The 26,681-nt window shown below is 35.5% G+C and overlaps 1 protein-coding gene across 6 annotated transcripts in view; it reads left to right on the top strand.

Moving 5' to 3' along the window:
* Cwf19l2 (CWF19 like cell cycle control factor 2) overlaps nt 1–26,681 on the top strand; it is a 268,444-nt gene that overhangs the window by 114,874 nt on the left and 126,889 nt on the right. The window contains exon 19 of one of the 6 annotated variants that reach the window (XR_015451556.1): nt 12,046–12,126. The exons of 1 other annotated variant lie outside the window; for it this stretch is intronic. Coding sequence is in view for 4 of the 5 variants with exons in the window: in XM_087212144.1 (XP_087068270.1) it covers nt 3,696–3,742 (47 nt within the window). In the remaining variant the exon portion in view is untranslated. 4 more of the 6 variants (XM_087212141.1, XM_087212142.1, XM_087212144.1 and 1 more) reach the window with 4 other exon arrangements.

Below are 26,681 nucleotides of genomic sequence, written 5' to 3'. Positions count from 1 at the left end.
ATCCTAGTAATAAAAATACACATAGTTCGATGAAACTAAAGAGCCTAGACATAAATCAGTTTTTGACAAGCCAGGAACACACAGTGGGAAAAGAGCAATCTCATTGATAAATAGCATTAGAAACAACTTGATGTTCATATGGAGAAGAATGACATTTGACCTTTATCTCAATCAGTGTTCAAAGTTCATCTCAAAGTATATTGAAGAGTTAAACATAAAACCTGAAAACTTCAGCAGAAAATGGGGAAATTCCTTGATATTTTCTAGGCAATAATTTCCTGGATATTGCCCCAGAAGGTCAGACAACACAAGCAAAAATAAATAGGATTACATGAAATAAAAAGCTTCTAGCCAGGTGTGGTGGTGCAAGTCTATAATCCCAGCACTTGGGAAGCTGAGGCAGGAGGATCTCTGAGTTCAAGGCCAGCCTGGGCTACATAGTGAGTTCAAGGACAACCTATACTGCATGGTGAGACCCTGTCTCAAAAAACCAAACCAAACCAAACCAAAAAACCAATCTGTGAAGCAATAAAGATAAAGTGAAGAGACATTTGATGGATTGGGAAGAAATGTTTTCAAATCGTATATCTGATAAGGCATTAATATCCAAACTATATATGGAACTCAATGACAAGAAAACCCGATTAAAAAACAAGGGATATAAATGGATATTTCATAAAAGAAGACATATGAAAAGCCAACAGGTATGTGGAGAAGGGCTCAAAATCATTAATTATCTAAAAAATTAAATTAAAATCACAATGAAATATTTCCTTCCTGTTAAATGACTTACCAAAAATAGGTAAGTGCTGGTGAGGATGTGGAGAAAAGGCAAGCCTTAATTTATATGATGTTGGTGGGAATGTAAAATAGTCATGATGGAAATTGGTATGGAGGTTCCTTAAAAAATTAAAGATGGAGCTCTAATGTGATCCAGCAGTCCTACTACTGGGCAATATAGCCCAATGAAATGAAATTGTAAAAAGATATCTGCACTTCCACATTGACTGCAGAATTAGTCACAGCTAAGATATGGAATCTACCTAAGTGTCAATCAGTGAATGGTTAATGTGGTATATATATGCTGCATGGATCTGGCCTTAACAAAGATGGAGAGCCTATCATTTGTGACAACATGGTTGAACTTGGAGGACATTATGTCAAGACTCTTATATGTAGAATCCAAAAAATATAAACATATAGAAGCAGAAGAGTATAGTGGTGGTTATCAGTTATCAGGGGGAGTGGAGGAACAGGATTGGAGAGGTGTTGATCAAAGGATAAAAAATTTCATCTGTATAGAAGGAATAAGCTCAAGAGATACACTGTTTAACATGGCGACTATAGTTAATAATTTCGTGTATATTTGAATATAGCTGAGAGTAGATTTTAAGTGTTTCAGCCAAAAAAGGAAATAAGTGCAAGATAATGCAGAAGTTACTTAGCTTGAGTTAGCCATTTGACAGTGTATAACTATATCAAGCCATACACCATAAATATAGACAATTTTTATTGTCAACTTAAGTCAATCCACCAAAATATAGCACTTTATATACTTTTTAGGAACCTGAAGACCTTATTATTTCTCCCAGCTTATCCTTTGTTGGCCTCTGTTTTACTTTTGTATTTGTTATAAACTGTGTAATACATTATTTTTGCTTTAAACATCTTGTTCTATTTTAAAGATATTTTTAATTAAGAAAAATAGTTACTTTATTTTTACCCACATATTTGCTATTTCTAGTACTCTACAGTCCTTTGCTTTGATTCAGATTCACATTTGGAGTCACTTGAATAAATAGGTACAAATTCAGTTGGGTTCTTCAGTCATGCCCATTCCTTGCTGTTTCTTTTTTTCTTTTTAAATTTTTATCTTTATGTATGTATGTATGTATGTATGTATGTATGTATGTATGTATTTATTTATTTATTTATTTGAGTCAGGTTCTCCCTATGCAGTTCAGACTGCCCTTGAACTCTATGTAGCCCAGACTGGCCTCAAACTCCCAGTGGTCCTCTGCCTTGGCCTCTTTAAGTGCTAGGATTACAGGTGTGCACCACCATGCTGGCCCTTGTTTATTTATTCTGTGATAGGGTCTCACCACGTAGTCCCCACTGGTCTTGAACTTTCAGTCCTCCTGCCTCAGCCTCCTGAGTGCTGGATTTACAGGCCGCATCACCATACATGGCTGTTTCTAATTTATTTCTTGATTCTGTAGTGATATTTGCTCATTTTTTTATACATTAGTGATCTTCCTAATTGTAATTTTTCAAGATATTTTTGTTCTTTAAGCATTTATTTCATTCAGATTTTCATCAGGTTCCTGACAAATCTCATTGTAAGAATTTATTTTTTGTATGAGTTTTGTTTTAGTTATATTCTTCACAGCTTGCAAGATTGTTGAAGTTTAGCCTCATACTTGAAGGTTGGTGTCATATATTCTATCAACAATTATATTGCTTGACTTTCTTTACATTGTATCTTGAACCATTTTTATTTTTACAGTGAAAACAAATTTTATTCTGCAGTTTTATAGTTTGAGGCTTGAGTACCTCATATTTTATCTACTTTGTTGTAGCCTGAGGAAATTGTGGGGGGTTGTGGATAGTGGAAATGTGGCTGAGATAGTTGCTTATTTTATTAGAATTGATGAGCTATATGGTGTTTTCCTCAGACATTAAATATTCTGTGTAAGACTTTATATTATCTAGTTCAGAATCTTTCCCATTTCTATTTGGAAGACCTATGAAATTTAAATTATTTCCAGATTTCAGTGTGTGGTACTATAGCATTCATTCCAATTTGTCAGCATTATTGTTTACTTTTTTAGTTTTCCATTTATCTCTAGCCATTTCCAATGTTTTTTCAATAAGAACAGACAAATAAAGAAGATAGGTGGACCCTGACTGAGTTTGTTTTTTTCCAGAATAGGGGGTATTAGTGACAATTCTGAGAATTTATTCAACTTATAAATGCTTTGCTTAATTTTATGAATTTAGTTTATTCTTATGGTTTAAATAAAAAATTACAGTAAAAGACACATTTCCATCAATCTCCCTGAAAATACTCCTTGCTTTGAACACATCCCATCCTTCTTGACACATTCTGAAGCAGTTCTAGGACACCCTTTTTGTGTCTTAGTGCTGTTGTGGTGCCTTGATGTCCTGAATTGATTGAAAACGTTTACCTGTTATGATCATTTTGACTTTGGAGAAGAGCCAGAAGTCACATAGTACCATGTCTGCTGAGTAAGGTGGATGAAGACATGTAGTAATGTTTTTATGAGCCTGCTTTTCTATTGGATGACACTTGGCAGCTGCATTCACCATATTTTTGATTGCACCTTGTCTTAGCTACTTTCTGATTGCTGAGACAGAATACCCAACATCCAAAGTTAAAAGAGGAGACATTTATTTTAACTCATAGTTTGTAGAGGTTTCAGGCCATAGTCAGTTGGCTCCAAGGCAGGGTAGCAATGCAGAGGGACATCACAGAGGAGAACCAGTCCATTGTGGGGCAGACAGAAAGCAGCAGTGAACAGTAGCAGGCCTTCCTTTCCCTTTTATTCTATCCAAGCTACAAGCCTTTTGAGTGGTGCTACCCACACCCAGGGTGGGCCTTCCCATTATCTATACCCAGAACTATGGTAAACCAATTAATGGACTAATCCAGTACCATATTCCCTTGATCCCAGTACTACACACCCTAGATCAAGTCACCTCTGAAAACCCCCACCTTTGAGCACAGGAGGCTTTTGGGGGACATTTAGATACAAGCCATAACTACTTCAAGACACTCATGAAAGAGGACTTCCAGAACTGCTTCTGAAAGTGGGAAGATTGATCAGTAAGTATGTTTGAAGCAAGGGAAAGTATTTGAGGGGGATTAATGGCAATGTGTCTTAATAAATTTTTAAAATTTAAACCTTCACCATAGTTTTTGAACATATTTTGATACAGTTTTTGAACAAATTTTTAAAATTTAAACCTTCACCATGGTTTTCAAAGTCTTGTATACCTCATAGTTCTGATATTAAATATTTTCATTAATTTTAGAAATTTTTACTTTCAGTTTGTATTTATCATTTCACCCAAAACCTACTTAAAATAAAGTTCATTAATTTTTGATGTTATTTTCTAATGGCCTATCATGATCGAAGAATTTTGAGAGTAATATTTCTACTTCATAGAACTATGCAGACACAAACTCATTTATGATCAAATTTTGCAGATGATCTATATGTACTTAAGAAAGTACATAGTCTCTTCAATATTCCTATTCTTTTTTTGTTCACTTTTTATCCCCTCTACTGAGAATGTTTTGTTAATGTTTCCAGTTATTAGTCCATTCATATCTTTTTTTTTTCTGTGTCTCCAGTAGGTTTTGCTTTGTAATGCTTTTTGATGCATTGTTTAATATGTGTGTATGTGTTATCTCTATTATGATTGCAGATTTTATCATTAAAAAGGGGACTTCTAAGGGTTACATTTATTGTTTTTGTCTTGCCTGATGTCAAGATCACCACCCCTATTTTCTTATTGCTTTCATTTGCCTGATGTTCCATTGTCTGTTCCTTTATGTTCAGTCTTTTTAAATATACAGTATAAAAAATAAATGAATATACAGTATATTTTACTATTCATGTTGCTTTTTGAGCCAAATTGAAAACTTTTTCCTTTCAATAGATGATTCAACTTATTCATATTTATTATATAGTTTAATATTTGGACTTGAATGTATAATAAATTTGTATAATTACTATATTTTCTATGTTTATTTCTTTATGTAATGTGTATTATTTGCCTTTTAATTTTTTTATTATTGATATTTAAAGTTTGAATTTTTAGGTCAGTATTTTTTCCCCCGTAGGATGAATTGCAAGGCCAGAAAGAAAATAGCTGACAACCAAGATTATTATACTCAGCAAGGCTATCCATCAGAAACAAAAGAGAAAGAAAGACCTTTCTAACAAGCATAAAAATTTGCTTAAAGAAACCTTATATCTAGAATTGAAAGATAACTACCATTATGAAAACATATGAAGGTATGAAATCCAGTAGAAGAGTTAACACATAGCAGAGAAATAGAAAAGACTCAAACCTTATCAATACGGTAAACCATCAGATTGGAGAGATGAACACAAGAGGAAGGAAAGAAGAAAGGATATTTAAAACAATTAGAAGAAAATTAGCAAACAAAATGGCAGGAATGACTTTAGTCTCAAAAGTAACCTTGAATGTAAATGTAAGAAATTCTTCAGTTAAAAGATACAGATTTGGTGAATGGATTAAAAAAAAAAAGACCCAACAGTATATTGCCCACAACAAACATTTCACTGGCAAAAACACAAAATGAAAGGATAGAAAAATAAGTTCTATCTACCATTTGGTAATTTTACATGGAATATAACTATTTGAAAAAAAAGGCATATCTAAAACTTCAATTGTTTCAATTTTATAACTTTGTATACCCACTTTAATATATTGTTGTATGTATTTCCTTCACTTATTTTAATCTATTTTGCACTGCATTTGTACCATTATAAAAAAACAACTCATTTGATTCTTTTCTAGGGGGAAACTTTATATGTTTTAGTGCTGGGAATCACATGCTTCTCTCCTTTGTGAATTTGATTAAAACTCTTCTGTCTCCACATATTTAAAATGTCACTATCTAAACTGACGGATATTGTGTAAACTGATTAGTTTAAGAAGTTTCTTTCTTTTTCTTTCTTTTTGTTTTGAGACAGGGTGTCTCTATGTAGTTCAGGCTTTCTTTGAACTCATTATGTAGTCGAGGCTGGCCTCAAACTTGCAGTGCCTGCCTCAGTCTCCAACTGCTGGGATTACAGGCATGTGTCACTATGCCTGGCAAAAAGTTTCTTTCATAATAAACATCTTAGAGATTTTTATAACTGATTAAGTTATAAAATCAGATCTATATACATAAAACAGAAGAAATAAAACCTACCATATATATTTGTACAAGTAATTAAAAAGGATTGATTATAGTTTAAAGGCCATTAGATTTCATATTATTTACATCCTTACCTCTTTTTTAGTTGCTTGTTCATTGTTCACCAGTTTTGAAGACTGAAAATGATGTTTCTAACATTTTAATGTAGCATTCTTAAAATTACATTCATGTGAATTGATTCATGACCTGCCTTAATTAGCAAAATGTCTAAATTTTCTGGGCCAATTTAAAAAATAAATTGTATTATTTGTTTTGTTTTTTTTTTGGTACCAGGGATTGAACTTGGGACCTTGCACTTGAGAGGCGGGTGCCAGAACCACTGAGCTAAATCCTCAGCCCTAAAATTGTATTATTTGAATACAGTAAATAAGAGCAGCTGTCAGCAAAGTGTAGCAAAAACTCACTAAGCTGACCAGAATTTTCTCCTCAGGCAAATGGTTCTGCTATATTTAAAGCTTTTTGTGGGGTGGTCAGTTAATGGGATTTTAGCAAGTGGGATGTGGCTGGAGGTCTTTCTCTTCAGAAAAAATTGTCACACAATTTTTCATTCAGCTTCCCCTTCTGTGGCTTTGTACAGATATTCATAGTGACTTCAGATCAATGCATGCTGACTTTGAAAGCCACATTTTGAAGTATGTGAAATCACAAGATGAAAGAAAAGCCTAGGTCCTTAGATTACCTCTTGTAGAAATTGTCAGCCCATCAGTGACATACCTTGACTTTATAAGAGTGATGAACTATCAGTTTAAAGCATTATAAATTTAAAAATTTCTATAGCAGTTAATGTTGCACCTTGAAAAATCTGAGTTTGTGAGCAAAAACCTTTAAGATGTGTAACATTGGTTTAGTGGTGAGTAGTAAAATTTAGTTAAAATTAAGTTCATTAGTAAAGCTTTATAGTTACATACCTTAGAATATCAGTCAATGATGGACCACATACATGATGGTCCCATAAGATTGCAATGGAGCTGAAAAATTACTGTGGCTCAGTATTCCTGTACCGTTTCTATGTTAAGGTATGTTTACATACACAAACACCTTACCATTGTATTACAGTCACCTGCAGTATTCAGTACAGTAGTATACTACACAGTTTTATAGTCCAGGAACAACAGACTAGACCAGTGATGGCGAACCTTTTAGAGACTGAGTGGCCAAACTACAATCCAAAACTCACTTATGCAAAGTGCCAGCACTGCAATTAAACCTGAATACTGAGATTTTAGTTCAGCAAAAACAACTGTTATCTGATCCTTGGCTGCTGGGGTGATTTGGCTGGTGTGCAGTCAGAGAGGGTAACATAGGTTCATCACCACTGGACTATTCCATACATCCTAGGTGTGTAGTAGGCTATATCATCTAGGTTTAAGTAGTCTCTATGATGTTTGCACAATAATGAAGTCACCTAACCGCATTTCTCAGAATATATCTATTAAGTGATACATGACTATATTTCAGTTTTCATAGGTAAGTTTAAATTTTACACACACACACACACACACACAGACACACACAGGAGTGAACACTTTTTCCAAGTGAGGTCCTCTATTTTTAATACACAGGGTCCTTATTTAACCTTTAGGTAGCCCTTAGAAAAGTAAAGAGATCTTTATTAGTCAGCTTTTATCATTGTGATAAAATACACAAGGAGGAAAAATTTATTTTGGCTTACAGTTTTGGAAGTTTCAGTCTGTGGTGATATAATGTTATTGTTCCCTGAGTTTCCCCTGTCCTGCCAACAGGACCATCAGTTGGGACCAAGCCTTCAATATGCACATTTTGGCGACATTCCAGATACAACATAACAAGTACTCTGCTTCTCAATTTGCTTATATTCTCTGCTTCAAATATAGATTACTATCTTTACTTGTAAGATGTGTACAAGTTCATTCATTTGTATTGTATAGTTGTAATATTTCATATTGACCATTGAATTGACTATTGTTTCAAATTATTACTCAAAAATTTGTAAAGTAAATCTTGTCATAATGATAACTGGAAACAATTTTAATATTTTAGTGTAGTGTTAAGTTCTGCAAAATAAGTTAAAACTTCAAGTCTGGATGGATGTAAAAAGGGAGAACTTTTTCAAGTGGAATTATGGGTAACTTTGAAAGAAGACTTTCATAACATAGGTGCAGCAAAGTCTTTGTGAACAGAACCCCAGGTTTAAAGAAATAATATCAAGAATCAACAAATGGAATGACATCAAATTAAAGAGCTTCTGCACAGCAAAGGAAACCAACTGAGTGAAGAGACAACCTATAGAATGGGAAAATTTTTTGCTAGCTACTCAGACGAAGATCTAACGTCTAAAATATATAAAGAATTAACAAAAACAAAAAAAACCAGACTCCCCCATATTAAAAAACCCAGTTATTAAAAAATGGGCAACTGGAAGGAATAGACACTTGTGAAATGAAGAAGTACAAATGGCCAATAAATACATAAAAAAATTCAGCTTTGTTGGCCCTTCAAGAAATGCAGATTAACACAGATTTCATCTCCAGGAAGAATGGTTATCATCAAAAATCCACCAATAATAAATGCTGGCGAGGCTACAGAGAAAAAGGAACATTTCTTCATGGGTGGGAGTGTAAACTGGTTCAGCCACTGTGGAAATCAGTATAGAGATTCTTCAAAAAACTGAAACTAGCAATTCCATTTGACCCAGTTATTCTTTTTTGCAGAAGTGTTAAAGTCATCATATTACAGTGATATATGTGTACCCATGTTTATAGCAGCACAATTTATAATAGCTAAATCTTGGAAATGCCTATCAGGGGGTGAATGGATAAAGAAAATGTGTGTTTATATATAATGGGCTACCACTGTGCCATAAAGAAAGATGAACTTTAGTCATTTGTAGGTAAATGGATGCACCTCAAGACCGTAATGTTAAGTGGAGTAAATGAGACACACAAGTTTAAATATTGGATAGTTTTTATTTGAGAAACCTAAAATATAAAGAGCAAAATAAAAGATAGATAATAGGGAGTAGGGAGATCTTTTTCAAATGAGAAGGGGAAGAAGAGATGGAGGGAGGGGAGAGGGAAGGAAGGGAAAAGAATTTTTAAAGAGTTAAAAAAATGGAAATAGAGCTTTTGCAATGGGAAAGGGAAGAAGAGTTGGAGGGAGTAAGGAATAGGAAGAGAAGGGGACAAAAATGAGAATGAAGATGTGTTATGTGCATATACAAACTCCCTACAATAAATGGAATCATTATGTACTGCAAATATGTACTAATAAAATATAAAAAAAAACAGGTATAAATGGAATGGAAAAGAGAGAAATGGAGTATTGGAATAATGTCACCTCAGTGTTAACCACAGACTGTTTAAATTTAGGATGCTGCTGTAGATTATATAATATTTTGCTGGAACAAATTTCAGTTCAAAGAGACAGTGAAACAAGTTTCAGACTGGAAACAAGTTTTTTGTGCAGACTTTTTGAATGAACAGTGCTTCTTTGTTAATTTTTGTTTGTTTGTTTGTTTGTTTCTCTTTTTTTTTGGTACTGGGGATCAAACTCAGGACCTTGCCCTTGCTGCGAGGCAGGCACCGGAACCACTGAGCTAAATCCCTGACCCCTTTTTTGTTTCATTTTTAAGACAAAGAATTTCAAGATCTTTGTGCTTCTGTTTGTATTTATTATAATCTGAGAAGTTAGGCATTTTTTCCTGGAAAATATGCAAAAATGGGGCTAAGAAATTACATTTATCCCTTGCTACCCACGAGAGATTGTCTCTAGGACCCTCCTGTGAATACCCAAATCCACGAATACTCAGATCTCTTGTATAAAATGGCATAGTATTTGCATAAAACCTATACACATAAATTCTGTTGATGTGGAGACCATGAATGCAGAATGAACAGATATAGAACATGTAGATGAGGAAGGCCAACTCTAGTCATTATGTAATACTGTATCCTATTGATTTAGTTCAACAAATAGTTCCTAGAGCACTTTTCTATGTGTAATAAAATCATTGGCTTCCTAAAGAAGCTCCAGATTTTTCCCTCGATGTTAAAACAGAGTCAGTAAGCTAAATACTAGTTGTTTATGAAGATACCACAAAGGGCAAAATAAAAGATAATAGGAAGTAGGGAGCTAGATCTTTCTTAAATGGAAAAGGATCAAGAGATGGAGAGGCAGGAAAGGGAATTAAAAAAAGAAATTATGATGTGTTATGTACATGTACCAACTCCACACAAGGAATATAAACATGTACTGCAAACATGTCCTAATAAAAAATACAATGTGCATATTATATTATCACTCATTTAAAAAAGTGTACAGTTCAATAGGTTTATATATTCACTGTACAACCAGTACCACAATCACAATCACAGAATTTTAGAACATTTTCATCACCCCCAAAAGAAATCTTTTAACCAATACATTATTCTTCATTTTCTCAGAATTTCTCTAATTTACCTACTATTTATATTAGATGTATCTATTCTGGACATTTCAAATAAATGGAATCACACAATTGTGGTCTTTTGTGATTAGATTCTTTGATTCAGCATGTTTTCAAGGTTCCTCCATGTGGTACATATTGATACTTCATAACATTGGTAAATAGTATTTAATTATGTTTCTAAACCACATTTTGCTTACCCATCCATCACTTGATGTTTTGAATTATTTCCAATTTTTAACTACTATGGGCAATTATGATATTATATATAATTCTGGCCTTTTTAATGTATTTGTGTGGAAATATGCTTTCATTTCTTCCAGGTGTATAAGAAGTGGTAATGTGGTAACTAGATTAACCTTTCAAACAACAAGAGTGCCAGAACCCAGAGGCTCTTCACAGATGTCTATTTCCCTAGTTCTCTTATAAATTTTTAGGTGTTCTAAAGTTTAGAACATGTTGCTCTTATAGAGCTACCAGTTCCCTCTTAATTTCTTGCCACCAAAATCTCCACTATTTTTGATAGCAACTTTGAGCTTGAACTTTACCATACAGTACTCAGTTCCAAGAAATCAATTCTCTTGGGAAAAGCTTCTGAGCTCTTTGTTCTTTTATTTTGTCTTTCCTAGAGAAAATTCTTTGCAGTACTTTTTTTTTTTTTTGGTACTGGTAATCGAACTCAGGACCCTGCACTTGCCAGGCAGGCACAGCACCACTGAGCTAAATCCCTGGCCTTTTGCACTACTTTTTGCAGCTGGTAGTGGGACATTCCACTTCTCTTGTAGTGACATCCTTTATAATAAAGATCAAGACTCTGTGTATTGTGGTAGCTTCTGGTCTTCTCGGCTTGCCATAGCTGGCACATAACTTCTGACCTGTGAATGAATTGTGTTAAGGCTGATTGGGGCTGATAGTCTGCACCTTCCATTCCTGTGCTATAGCCTCTTTTCTAAGAGTGATATCTGAGTAGAGTCTTTGCCACCCTAATTATAAAAAATAGTTTCTGCAACTTGGAGTAGGAAAGGATGAGAATTGTTGGCAAAATTTCTTTCAGGGAGACACAAAATCCTTGACTAACTAGGACTGATGCGGGGAGGAATCTCTGTGTTCTTGGATGTACCTTCCCTAAATGGAGCTTCTGTCACTCCAGGCTGGGTATGAGGTAAATGAAGAGGGAGCAGTTTATGACTCATTGCTACAGAGTCTTATTCTTATTTACATTTAGAAAGGTATCAAGTAAATATTTCTTCATTTTCTGTTATGCCTTAAGACATTTTCCAGTAATTTTAAATGTTTTAAAAAATAATTTTCATCAGTTGTGGTTGTTTTGCTGGAGAAACGTTCTGTAGAATTCCTGATGCCACCATTTCTGAACTTACTTCTCTCTACTACAGTCATTAATCAATGTAATCAGTGAAAAGAAAATAATGAGAAGCCTCACAATTAGAAAGGAAGTACTAAAATTATATCTCCAAAGGTTAGACTCCCTCAAAAAAACTGGAAAAAGTGTTATAACTAGGGACGCACATACACAGACAGTTTCTGACTTTTGATAGTTTGACCTATGATTTTCCAGCTTTATGATGGTGTGAAAGTGATGCATATTAAGTAGAAATTCATATTTTGAATTTTGATCTTTTTCCAGGCTGGTGATATCCCATGTGTGTTTCTTGCAATGGGCAGCAGCAGTGAGCCACAGCTTGTAGTCAGCCATGTGATCACAAGGGTAAGCAGCTAACACTCTACAGGGCACTGTGTTGCTAAGCAACAATCTTTGGTAGGTTAGATGTGCTAAATGCGTTTCTAACTTACAGTATTTTCAACTTAAAATGGATTTAAGACAGAACCCTAATAAGTCATAAGTGTTCAGAACCTAGATGAAAAAAACTATACAAGACTTCTGAAATACATCAACATAGAGCTGGACACATGAAAAAAAATCTCATCATACTCTTGAAGAGGAATTTTTCATATATTAAGATGCCAGTTTACTCAAAGTTAATCTATAAGGCAATCTATGTCAAAATAAAATCAGGAATTTTTTTCTGAATACAGACAAGTTGATTATAAAATTTATTTTGGGAAGAGAAGAGACTATCCAGGAAAAAAAGAGCAATGAGGAGTGGCTAATTTTCCTGACAATAAAACATGGATGGAAACCACGATAGTTACTACAGCTTGATGTGGGAATAAGATCAGATGCACCAACGGAATAAATAGAGTGATTTACTAAATATAAGATGGAAATTATCATTCAATAAAGGTGAATTAGTATACTCAAATAATTAGAGAAATAATTAGCGTTGTAGTGATTATTTTGGGACTAATTAGGTGGTTGTATGGGAAAGGAAAATGGATTGGTCATTAACATTATTCACCAGGAAAAGATATGTAAGTGGGTTAGTTTAAACGTTAAAAACTATAACAGCTCAAGAACTAGGTGAGAGGGTCAGTTTACTCATATCCTGGGAATGAGTAGTACTTTCCAAACCATCACTAAATCTAAAAAAAAGACTAATTCATTTCATTATATAAACATTTAAAAAATCCTTTTGTTTTTTAAAATTTAATTTTATTGGTACATTTTAGGTGTGCAATATAATGACATTCATCATTGGAAATTTGGACCTTTACATAATCTCTCTTGGTTCTTATTTTTCCTACTTCCCCTGCCCTCTCTTCAACCCCTCTGCCCCTCTCTAATTACAAAGACTTTAATTTCCATTTATAATTTTCTCATATTAATTCGATTCCCCCTTTCCTTTCCCCTACTGCTCCCACATCCCCTTTCGCTTTGCCTCTTTTCTTCCTATTTCACATTATCTATTATACCTTTTAGTCCTTATTTACACTTTCAGTTTCTCACACTAGAGAAAGTATTCGGTATTTATACATGTGTGTTCTATTTATTTCACTTAAAGCATCACCTCAATGTGCATCCATTTGGCTATAAATGTCTCTAATTTCTCATATTTTATGGCTGAGTAGTACTCCATTTTATGAAAAAAATTTTTTTTCTTTATCCAGTGTCCAGTTGATGGGCAACTGGGCTGTTTCCAAGTTTTAGCTATTACAAACTGCTATGAACATGGGCACACATATATCACTGTGGTATGATTCTTTTAATTCTTTGGGGAAGGTCCCCAGCAGGGGAATAGCTGGGTCAAATGGGATTTCCAGTCCTAGTTCTTTGAGGTATCTCCACACTGATTTCCACAGGGGTTGCACCAGTCTGCACTCACAGCAGCAGTGGAGCAAGGTTCCTCTACCCCCACAGCCCTGCCAGCATTTGTTATTGGTTGATTTCTTGATAGCAGCCATTCTTTCTGGAGTGATGTGGAATCTCAGCGTTGTTTTAATTTGCATCTCTCGAATGACCAGTGATGTTGAACATTTTTTCATGTGTTTCTTTGCTATTTCTACTTCTTTGTCTGAGAAATATCTGTTCATTTCAGATGCCCAGTTTTGGATTGGGTCTTTAAATTTGGGAGGTCTGATTTTTTTAAGTTCTTTATAGATTCTAGTAGACCTTTGTTGAGGAACAGCAGGTAAAAATTTTTCATGCATTGTGGGTTGTCTCTTCACACTGCTGGTGGTTTCTCTTGCTGTGCAGAAGCTTTTTAATGAGAAGAGATCCCACTTGTTGATTCTTTGTGCTACTTCATGTGCAACTGAGGTTTTGTTCATGAAATATTTTCCTGTGCCAATGTCTTCAAGAGTTCTACCTAATCTCTGTTCCAGCTGGTTCAGCGTTTCTGTTTTAATATTTAGATCTTTAATCCATTTTGATTTTAGTTTAGTGCATGGCCAGAGATATAGGTCTAGTTTTAATCTTTGGCAAGTTGAAACCCAATTTTTCCAGCACCATTTATTAAAGCAGCTCTCTTTCCTCCACTGAGGGTGTTTGGCTCCTTTATCGAAGATGAGGTGGCTGAGTGTGTCTGGAGTTGTTTCTGCATCTTCTAATCTGTTCCACTGGTCCTAGGGTCTGTTTCTTTGCCAGTAGCATGCAGTTTTTATCATAGTAGCTTTGTAGTATAGTTTCAAGTTGGGGCTTGTAAAAACCCCCTGCCATGTCTCTGTTGCCGAGAATTACTTTTGCTACTCTGGGTCTCTTCTTGTTCCAAATGAATTTTTGGATTGTTTTCTCAAGGACCATGAAGTATGCTGCTGGGATCTCAATTGGAATTGCATTAAATCTATATAGCAGTTTTGGAAGTATGGCCATTTTCACTATATTAATCCTTCCTGCCCAGGAGCAGGGGATGTCTGTCCATTTTCTGATATCATCTTCAATCTCTCTTTTCAGAATGCCATAGTTTTCAGAGAAGAGGTCTTTGATTTCTTTCATTAGGATGATTCCTAGGTAGTTCAGTTTTTTGGATGCTATTGTGAAAGGAATTATTTGCCCTGTTTCTCTCTCAGTGAGTCTGTCATTCGTGTAGAGGAAAGCTATTGGTTTTTGTGTGTTGTCCTTGTAACCAGCTACTTGACTGAATTTGGTTATTAAGCTTAAAAGACTTTTGGTGGAGTTCTTGGGGCCTTCTATATAGAGTATCATGTCATCTGCAAATAATGACAATTTGACTTCTTCATTTCCTATCTTTATTCCTTTTATTTCTTTCTCTTGTCTAATTGCCGTGGCTAATGTTTCCAGAACTATATTGAACAGGCGTGGTGATAGTGGACATCCTTTTCTTGATCCTGATTTAGTGTGGAAGATTTCAGTTTTTGACCATTTTTCATGATATTGGTTGTTGTTTTTTCATAGATGGCTTTTATTAGGTTGAGATAGAGACCTTCTATTCCAGTTTTTGTAGTGTTTTTATCATAAATGCATGTTGGATTTTGTCAAATGCTTTTTCTGCATCTATTGGGATGATCATATGATTTTTTTCCTTGGCTCTATTGATATAGTGTATTACATTCATGGATTTGTGTATGTTGAAACATCCCTGCATCCCTGGGATGAATCTCACTTGATCAGGGTGTATGATCTTCTTGATGATCTTCTGCATTCTTTTTGCCAGTATCTTATTAAGGATTTTTGCATCTATGTTCATGAATGAGATTGGCCTGTAGCTCTCTTTTTTGGTTGGGTCTTTCTCTGCTTTGGAGATCAAGGTGATGCTTGGTTCTAGGAATGGTTTTGGGAGTATTGCTTCCCTTTCAATTTCATTGAAGAGTTTAAACAGTAGTGGCAGTAGTTCCTCTCTAAATGTCTTATAGAATTCAGGAGTGAAGCCATCAGGGCCTAGGCTTTTTTTAGTTGGTAAGTTTTTATGTTTTCAATTTCATTGATTGATATTGGGTTGTTTAGAATTTCTAGATCTTCATTGAACTTTGGTAATTCATATGTATTTAGGAATCTGTCCATTTCTTCTGTGTTTTCCATCTTATTGGCATATAGGTTCTGGAAGGTAGGTATTGACGATCCTCTGAATTTCTGCTTGGTCTGTTGTAATTTCACCCTTTTCATTCCTAATTGCGTGGATTTGGGCCTTTTCTTTCCCTTTTCTGAAAAGGTTGGCCAAGGGTTTGTCAATTTTGTTGATTCTTTCGAAGAACCAACTCTTGGCTTCATTGATTTTTTTGTATCGTTCTCTTAGTCTCCATTGCATTGATTTCTCCTCTGATCTTTATAATTTCCTCCCTTGTATGAGCTTTGGGTTTGTCCTGCTCTTCTTTTTCTAAAAGCTTGAGGTTCAGCATCAGGTTGTTTAATTAGGCTTGCTCTGTTTCCCTAGTATGCGTATTCACTGCTATGAATTTCCCTTGTAAGACTGCTTGCATTGTGTCCCAAAGATTCTGATAAGTTGTATTGACATTGTCATTTAATTGTAGGAACTCTCTGATTTCTTCTTTAATTTCCTCTGTGACCCAGTGGTTATTCAGAAGTGTGTTGTTCAGTTTCCATGTGTTTATGAAATTCTTGCGGTTTCCTTTGCTATTGATCTCCAATTTCATCACACTGTGGTGTGATAATATACAGGGGATAACCTCAATTCCTTTGCACTTACTTAAACATGTTCTGTGAGCAAGAATGTGGTCTCTTTTGGAGAACGACCCATGTGCAGCTGAAAAGAATGTGTATTCTGATTTTCTGGAGTGGAATGCTCTGTAAACATCTGTTAAGTTCATTTGTTCAGGAGTTTGATTGAGTTCTAGTATTTCCTTGCTTATTTTTTTGTCTACTTGATCTATTTGTGACAGTGGGTTATTGAGGTCCCCCACTACTATTGTATTAGTGTTTATTTGTTTTTTCATTTCTGTTCATATTTGTTTTATATGGTTGGGCGCACTAGTGTTTGGTGCATAAATATTTATGATTATTATCTCTTCCTCTTGGATTGTTTCCTTTATAAGGATGTAGTGTTCTTCTTTGTCTCTCTTAATCTGTGTTGGTTTGAAATCCACTTGATCTGCAAAGAGGATTGTTACTCCTGCTTTTTTTCAGGTTCCTGTCACATGGAGTACTGTTTTCCACACTTTAACTTTCAGTCTATGAGTTTCTTTTTGAATTAAGTGTGTTTCTTGTATGCAGCATATTGTTGGATGTTGCTTCTTGACCCATTCTGCCAGGCTATTTCTTTTGATTGTTGAATTGAGACCATTACCATTGGTGGTTATAACTGATATGTATTGACATATCATTGTCATGACTTTTTCTTTTTGTTTGATCCTCCCCCTTTGCTTTTAATTTCTTGTCGTGCCTGGTGGATTCATTCTGCTGGGCTTCCTGGGGTTCTGATCCTCATTGTCTTTTCCTAGGATAATGTTTAAAAGTTTTTGGAGCTCTGGTTTGGTATTCATGAAGTTTCTCATATGATCTTTGTCATGAAAGTATCTTATTTCTCCTTCAATTTTGAAAGATAGTTTTGCAGGGTACATCAATCTGGGTTGGAGGCTGTTTTCTTTTAGGCCTTGGAATACATCACTGGCCTAAAGGAAAACAGCCTCCAACCCAATAAGCTCTTCTTGCCTTGAAGGTTTGTGTTGAGAAGTCTGCTGTAATTCTGATGGCCTTTCCTTTGTATGTGATTTGTTTCTCTTTTCTCTAACTGCTTGTAGAACTTTGTTCTTCTGTTGGGTTCCTGTAATCTTAACAATTATATACCTGTGTGTAGATTTTTTTGATCAAGGCTAGTTGGAGTCCTATATCTCACTTATCTTTATGTCAAGTTCTTTTCCCCTGCTTGGGAAGTTTCCTGCCATTACTTTTGTGAACATTTTTTTAATGTCTTCTTCCCTCTCCTGTTTCTTCATTGATTCTGATCAGTCTTACGTTATTCTAATTTGCATCATCTGGTAGCTGCTTGATTAGTTTCTCGTGGTCCCTTACTATTTTTTAGAAATTTTGCTTTTCCTGGTCACTAATTGCAGTCCTGTGTTCCGTATCTGAAATTCTATGGTTTCATTGGCACATGCTACTGCGTAAACTTTCAGTGAAGTTTTTCATCTCCTGGAAATCTGTTTGGATCTGTTTTATGGATTTCATTTGTTTCCAATGTTAGGATTCCATCATGTTCCTCAGCTCCTCTATTTTTTATCTGTGTCCTCTGCTTTTATCTAAGAGATTATTTCTGATTTTGCATTTTTCCAGATCCTCTTTTGTTGCCATTTGAGGGAGTTCAGGTGGTTGAGTATCAGAGTGTTCCATCTTGTTTCCCTTTGGGATTGCTTTAGGTGATCTGGAAGTCTGGTTTTGAGGCTTATGTGTCTTCTCATTTCAACAGGGGGTCGAGGGTGTGCTGCTGCTGCCCACACACCTCACCTCCTCTGTGCTGGGAGCGGTGCTACAGTGGCCTGGAAGCCTCCTCCTCTCTACTTGGAGTGGGCTACCTGGAAGGTTCCTCCTCTGAGCTGGGAGTGGTGGCATGGTGATCTGGAAGCCTCCTCCTGTGCTAAAAATCCTTTTCTGTTATTCAGAATTCTGCCTCTAAGAATAGAAACATGAAATTAATGAGGCCATTCCTTACAGCACTATTCTCCAGAATATAAGACAGGTGGTAGCCCAGCTAACCATCACTAGGAGAGTACACAATGGTTGCTTAAACTATGCAGCATTATGAAACTACAAAGGAAATAAAATATATACTTATATAGCTAATCTCTATTATATATTGTTAAATTCTAAAAAGCAAGATGAATAAAAAAGTACTGCTTTGTCTTTAAGATGAGGGAAATGTGTGTGTGTGTGTGTGTGTGTGTGTGTGTGTGTGTTTGGCTATTAAATGGTAACCTCAAGTATTAGAAAAACTAAAAGAATTGGGTAATTACTGGGGAATAAATTAGAAGGGCAGTGATTGAAGTATGACTTCTTTGAATCTCTCTTGTTTTATAGATTTGAGTTTAGAATCATACAAATATTTTATGCACTTATACATCAAGATTAAAATTGTTAAAATTCCTAAAAATCATTTATAAAATAAAAAATGAATTTAATGCATTCATTTGGTGGCATGACTGCCCAGAACTATTTCATTTATGTATTTATTGCTTCTCCCTCTTCTACTGTATTCCTTTTCACATTGAACTTTAGGGCCTAAGAGAAGATACACTGAGACCCTGAGAGCCCTGAGGTCTCTGTCTCTTACTGTCCGTGCTATTTTTAAATCTAGTAATGTAAGACCCAGATGAGACTTAGCACAAGTAATGCCATCTTGTTACAGCTCTTCCATCTTGTCCCTGTGGGTTTTGGGTTCACTACAGGACACAGAGTTCCCAGCATGTACTTGTTTATCTATTGAGACACCAGGAATGTACCATTGTTTCTGTGTAAGGAACATCCTGTTTGCTAAGTAAAGAACATCTACAACCCCCCCCCCCCCCGCCCCAACTGTCCCCTAACTGCAAAAATTCCGCTTCTGTAGTTCTGCTTGCTAAGCACCCCTGCAGCCCCTATAAAACCTTCCAACCCCCTGAACTTGGGGCCCTCTCTAAGCCTGTTGCTTGGAGAGTGCCACCTGGCCAGACTAATAAAGGTCTGTTTTACTTTTTCCAACTTGTCGGGTGTGTTCCTTCCCAGGTGTTCTTCACTACAGTCAGCTCCTTGGAGTGTTTGGTAAGGCCCTCAGTCTTACAGTAATTTGTACATTCTATTGGGAAACTCAAGGATAAAGTTAAGCACAACAAGACCTTAAACTATTTTCTTTAATCATTGATACTTGTAGAGATTTATTTTTGTTTTTTGAGACTGGAGGATATTCTTGTGAAATAAATTAAATGAGGAATTATACCAGGTCAGTAGTAGGTAGAGGACTAGGAAGACATTTACTTAAGGTATGAAATATTACAGAGAATCTGAAAATCTAAGTAATTAAAATCATAAATACTTTAATGCAATATTTTTTTAAATGCCAAAATCTCCCCAAATTTTAAATGAAAGTGGGAGCAGTGCCTGTGTTCTGCTGAGTCATGTTGGAGCCTGAGGCAAAGGAAAACTCAATAACACAGATCTTCTTGTGGTTTAAAATTTGTTTATTATGGATCCTAGCCACAGAATTATGTCAGTATTGTTAAGAACTGAGATTTTCAACAAGATGCAGATACAATTTTGTAAGATTTAGTGAAAACTCCATAGTCCTCAATTTACATATATCTTTTTAAATAATTGTTACAAATTTGTAAGACCATGGAGGATGCAAACGCTAGTGGCATATTTTTTTTGCCTTAAACTCTTTTATTGGTACATTTTAGGTATACAATACGTTTACATTTATCATTGGGTTCTTGTACCTGTACGTGATGTATCTTGGTTCTTATTTTTTCTCCATTACCTGTGCACCCTTCACCCCATCCTCCCTTCCCTATTTACATAGACTTTGTTTCCACTAATGGCATATTTGAAGACACTAGATTATGATGTTTTTCAAGTTATGATGAATACTGCAGCAGTGTTAAATATAGTTGTAATAAAAGAAACATATGTATAACTGAGAGATGAAATGATCTGATGTCTAGAATTTGTTGCAAAATGATCTGAGGACAGAGAAGCAGGTAGAATTGTATTAAATAAGAATGGCCATATATTGATCATTATTGAACCTGGCTGATGAATATATAAGGGATGTTGTATTATTTCTTCTAATTTTATTGTCGGTTTTCTATATATATTTATTTTTAAAATTTTTCACCTGCAAAAACTATTCTTTAGATAAACTGTTCAAGTCCTCAGACACAGTTAGCCTTGCTTTCTGCAAAGAAGCTGTTTTTTAAAGGTTCTTGTTGCATATTATTGGATGTTTATTTATGTGCTCAGCAAATTTCTATTGAATTTAGAAATTTCATGTCTCAATAGGCTTGCCTTGTCCCCCTCCAGGGTGGGGGGCAATAGTTTTAACACATGTACACATGATTTAACACACATATATTTATACATCAATAGGTATGCACACATACATTAAGAAGCATAAAACTGTAAAGGCAAAGAAACTAGAGCTTCACGTGATTATCTGACTAATATATATCACAGAAGATTTTACCTTTAACATATGAATTCATTAATCCAAAGTAGAATCACACTGGTTTAAAAAAATGAACAAATGATTCACAGAAGAAGTACAAGTGACTAATACACAAAAAATAAGTTCTGTCTTACTGGTTATCAAAGAAATGTTATGCACATACACATCAAATATTGACATTCACTTTTGGCTTATTAAGATTTAAAAATTACAACAGTGTTAGTGAGAGTGAACGACACTCAAGTTTTAGGTGGGAGTGTAAGTTGGCATAACCTAATAAATAATTTTGATATAATACTATATATCAAAATCTTTATTTTATTATTTTATTTTTTGGTACCAGGGATCGAACTTGGGATCATGCGCTTGTGAGGCAGGTGGCAGAAAAAGTCTTTAAATTGTAGCCTTTGATCCTGAATGTATGTATGTATGTATGTATGTACTATGTGGTGTTGGGGATCAAACACAGGCTCTTGTGCATGCTAGGCAAAGCTCTGTGCCACTGAGTTATGTCCCTATTCCATCTTTGATCCTCTAATTTCACTTCTTAGGGTCTAGTCCAGGTAAAAATCTTAATCAAATATAGTAATAATTTACATGCAAAATATTTATTAATGTTTAGTATTAACATTTTGAAAAAATTATGTAACCCTAACAACCCCTTTAAGTTAATTAGGGCATATTCATGATTTCAGATATTATTCAGTCACTAAAAGCTATCTTTGAAGGTCTTAGAGATTTGGGAAAATGCTAATCATGAAATTTGATTTTAAGAGAGCCAGCATACCCAGTTAGATATAATACTGTATTTCTTTTCTTTTTTTAAAATTCTTTTATTGGTACATTTTAGGTATACAACACAATTACATTTCTCATTGGGAACTGTACCTTTACATGATGCATCTTGGTTCTTATTTTTTCCCCAATCCTAGCCCTCCCTTCACCCCCTCCACCCTTCCTTATTTACAAAGACTTTACTTCCATTTTTTCCATTTCTCATCATTCTTCCTTTCCCTTCTTTCCTTTCCCCTGCCCCTCCCACTACCCCTACCCCTTTGGACCTTTTCTTCCTATTTTGCATTATCGATTATTCATTCTAATCATTGGTACATTTTAGGTATACAATATAATGACATTCATCATTGGAAATTTGCACCTTTACATAATCTCTCTTGGTTCTTATTTTTCACCCTTGCCCTGCCTTCCCTTCAACCCCTCCATTCCTCCCTATTTACAAAGATTTTGTTCCTATTTTTCCATTTTCTCATATTAATTCCATTCTCTTCTTTCCTTTCCCCTGCCCCTCCCACTTCCTTCCCCTTTGCCCCTTTTCTTCCTATTTCACATTACCTATTATACATTTTAGTCCTTATTTACACTTTCAGTTCCTCACACCACAGAAACTATTTGGTATTTATACATGTGTGTCCTATTTATTTCACTTAAGAGTATGGCCTCAGTGTGCATCCACTTAGCTATAAATGTCTCTAATTTCTCATTTTTTATGGCTGAGTAGTACTCCATTTTAGAAAAAACCACATTTTCTTGATCCAGACTCCAGTTGACGGGCATTTGGGCTGTTTCCAAGTTTTAGCTATCACAAACTGTGCTGCTATGAACATGGTGCACATATATCACTGTGGTATGATTCTTTTAATTCTTTGGGGAAGATAGCCAGCATGGGAATAGCTGGGTCAAATGGGACTTCCAGTCCTAGTTCTTTGAGGTATCTCCATACTGATTTCCACAGTGGTTGCACCAGTCTACACTCCCACCAGCAGTGGAGCAGGGTTCCTCTTTCCCCACAGCCCCGCCAGCATTTGTTATTGGTTGATTTCATGATAGCACCCATTCTTTCTGGTGTGAGGTGGAATCTCAGCATTGTTTTCATTTGCATCTCTCGAATGACCAGTGATGTTGAACATTTTTTCATGTATTTATTTGCTATTTCTACTTCTTTGTTTGAGAAATGTCTGTTCATTTCAGATGTCCATTTTCAGATTGGGTCTTTAAATTTGGGAGGTCTGATCTTTTTAAGTTCTTTATAGATTCGAGATAGTAGACTTTGTCTGAGGAAAAGCAGGTGAAGATTTTTTCCCACAATATGGGTTGTCTCTTCACACTGCTGGTGATTTCTCTTGCTGTGCAGAAGCTTTTTAATGAGAAGAGATCCCACTTGTTGATTGTTTGTGGTAGTTCACGGGCAACTGAGGTTTTGTTCATAAAATTTTTTCCTACACCAATGTCTTCAAGAGTTCTACCTAACCTCTGTTCCAACTGGTTCAAAGTTTCTATTTTAATATTTAGATCTTTAATCCATTTTGATTTTAGTTTAGTGCATGGCCAGAGATATAGGTCTAGTTTTAATCTTTGGCAAGTTGAAACCCAATTTTTCCAGCACCATTTATTAAAGCAGCTCTCTTTCCTCCACTGAGGGTGTTTGGCTCCTTTATCAAACATAAGATGGCTGAGTGTGTCTGGCATTGTTTCTGCATCTTCTAATCTGTTCTACTGGTCCTCAGGTCTGTTTCTTTTCCAGTACCATGCTGTTTTTATCACAGTAGGTTTGTAGTAGAGTTGCAGGTTGGGGATTGTGATACCCCCTGCCATGTCTCTGTTACCTAGGATTGCTTTTGCTATTCTGGGTCTCTTCTTGTTCCAAATGAATTTTTGGATTGTTTTCTCAAGGTCCATGAAGTATGCTGCTGGGATCTCAATTGGAATTGCATTGAATCTGTATAGAAATTTTGGAAGTATGGCCATTTTCACTATATTAATCCTTCCTACCCACTACCAGGGGATGTCTGTCCATTTTTTGATATCATCTTCAATCTCTTTTTTCAGAGTGCTATGGTTTTCAGGGAAGAGGTCTTTGATTTCTTTCGTTAGGTTGATTCCTAGGTAGTTCAGTTTTTTGGATTCTATTGTGAAAGGAATTATTTGCCCTATTTCTCTCTCATTGAGTCTGTCATTCGTGTAGAGGAAAGCTATTGATTTTTGTGTGTTGACCTTGTAACCAGCTACTTGATTGAATTTGGTTATTAAGTCTAGAAGACTTTTGGTGGAGTTCTTGGGGTCTTCTATATAGAGTATCATGTCATCTGCAAATAATGACAGTTTGACTTCTTCATTTCCTATCTTTATTCCTTTTATTTCTTTCTCTTGTCTAATTGCCGTGGCTAATGTTTCCAGAACTATATTGAACAAGAGTGGTGATAGTGGACAAGGGTCTTGTTCCTGATTTTAATGTGAAGGATTTCAGTCTTTGACCGTTTAGTATGATGTTGGCTATTGGTTTTTCATAGATGGTCTTTATCAGTTTGAGGTAGAGACCATCTATTCCAATTTTTGTAGGGTTTTTATCATAAATGCATATTGGATTTTGTCAAATGCTTTTTCTGCATCTATGGAGATAATCATATGGTTTTTGTCCTTGGCTTTATTGATATAGTGTATTACACTGATTGATTTGCATATGTTGAACCATCCCTGCATCCCTGGGATGAATGCCACTTGGTCAGGGTGTATGATCTTGTTGATGATCTTCTGCATTCTATTTGCCAGTATCTTTTTAAGGATTTTTGCATCTATGTTCATGAGTGAGATTGGCCTATAGTTGTATTTTTCAGTTGGGTCTTTCTCTGCTTTGGGGATCAAGGTGATGCTTGCTTCCAGGAATGAATTTGGGACTATTGCTACCTTTTCAATTTCACTGAAGAGTTTAAACAGTAGTGGCAGTAGTTCCTCTCTAAATGTCTTGTAGAATTCAGCAGTGAAGCCATCAGGGCTCGAGCTTTTCTTAGTTGTTATGTTTTTAATTACATTTTCAATTTCATTGGTTGATATTGGGTTGTTTAGAACTTTTAGGTCTTCTTCATTCAACTTTGGTAATTCATATGTATCTAGGAATCTATCCATTTCTTCTGTGTTTTCCATCTTATTGGCGTATAGTTTCTGGAAGCAGATATTGATGATCCTCTGGATTTCTGCTGAGTCTGTTGTAATTTCACCCTTTTCATTCCTAATTTCATGGATTTCGGCCTTTTCTTTCATTTTTTTCTGAATAAGTTTGGCTAAGGGTTTGTCAATTTTGTTGATTCTTTTGAAGAACCAACTCTTGGGTTCATTAATTTTTTGTATCATTCTCTTAGTCTCCATTGCATTGATTTCTCCTCTAATCTTTATAATTTCCTCCCTTGTATGAGCTTTGGGGTTGTTGTGCTCTTCTTTTTCTAGAAGCTTGAGGTTCAGCATCAGGTTGTTTAATTTGGCTTGGTCTGTTTTCCTAATATGCGGATTCACTGCTATGTATTTCCCTCGTAAGACTGCTTTCATTTTGTCCCATAGCTTCTGATATGTTGTACTGTCATTGTCATTTAATTGAAGGAGCTGTCTGATTTCTTCTTTAATTTCCTCTGTGACCCATTGGTTATTCAGAAGTGTGTTGTTCAATTTCCACATGTTTATGAAACTTTTTGAGTTTCTTTTGCTATGGATCTCCAATTTCATCGCACTATGGTCTGATAATATACAGGGGATAACTTCCATTCCTTTGCACTTACTTAAACATGTTCTATGTGTGTATGTGGTCTATTTTGGAGAACAACCCATGTGTAGCTGAGAAGAATTTGTATTCTGATTTTGTGGGGTGAAAGACTCTGTAAACATCTGTTAAGTTCATTTGTTCAAGAGTTTGATTGAGTTCTAGTATGTCATTACTTATTTTTTGTCTAGTTAATCTATCTATTTGTGATAGTAGGGTATTGATGTCCCCCAGTACAATTGTAGTAGTGCATATATGACTTTTCATGTCCATCAGTATTTGTTTTATATAGTTGGGTGCACTAGTGTTTGGTGCATAGATATTTATGATTGTCATCTCTTCCTCTTGGATTGTTCCCTTTGCAAGGATGTAGTGTCCTTCTTCATTTCTCTTAATCAGTGTTGGTTTGAAATCCACTTGATCTGCCAAGAGGGTAGCTACTCCTGCTTTTTTTTGGGTTCCTGTCGCATGGAGTATTGTTTTCCACCCTTTAACTTTTAGTCTATGAGTTTCCTTCTGAATGAAGTGTGTTTCTTGTATGCAGCATATTGTTGGATTTTGCTTCCTGACCCATTCTGCCAGCCTGTTTCTTTTGATTGGTGAATTGAGACAATTGACATTGATGGCTATAATGGAATTGTATTGACTTATCATTGCCATGACTTTTTCTTTTTATTGGGTTCTCCCCCCTTTCCATTTAATTTCTTGTCATGCCAGATGGGTTCATTCTGCTTTGCTTCCTGGGGTTGTGATCCTCAATGTCTGTTCCTAGGCTATTGTGTAAAATTCTTTGGAGTGCTGGTTTGGTATTCATGAAGTTCCTAAGGTGCTCTTTGTCATGAAAGTATCTTATTTCTCCATCCATTTTGAAAGATAGTTTTGCAGGGTACATCAATGTGGGTTGGAGGCTGTTTTCTTTTAGGGCTTGGAATATGTCACTCCCAGGTCTTCTTGCCTTGATGGTTTGTGTTGAGAAGTCTGCTGTGATCCTGATGGGCTTTCCTTTGTATGTGATTTATTTCTTTTCTCTGAGTGCTTGGAGAACTTTGTTCTTCTGTTGTGTTTCTGGAATCTTAGCAATTATATGCCTATGTGTAGATTTTTTTTGATCACGGCTATTTGGAGTCCTATATGCCTCAGTTATCTGTATGTCAAGCTCTTTTCCCCTGCTTGGGAAGTTTTCTGCCATTATTCCTGTGAAGAGATTTTTTATGTCATCTGCACTCTCTCCTGGTTCTTCATTGAGCCCAGTCAGTCTTATGTTATTCTTCT

Source organism: Heterocephalus glaber, unplaced genomic scaffold, assembly GCF_053883595.1.
Source record: "Heterocephalus glaber isolate CG9 unplaced genomic scaffold, H.glaber_assembly_v1.0 deba00001429, whole genome shotgun sequence".
Classification (NCBI taxonomy): Eukaryota; Metazoa; Chordata; class Mammalia; order Rodentia; family Bathyergidae; genus Heterocephalus; species Heterocephalus glaber.
The sequence above is the reverse complement of the archived record's forward strand: the minus strand, read 5'-3'. Positions and strand labels throughout refer to the sequence as shown.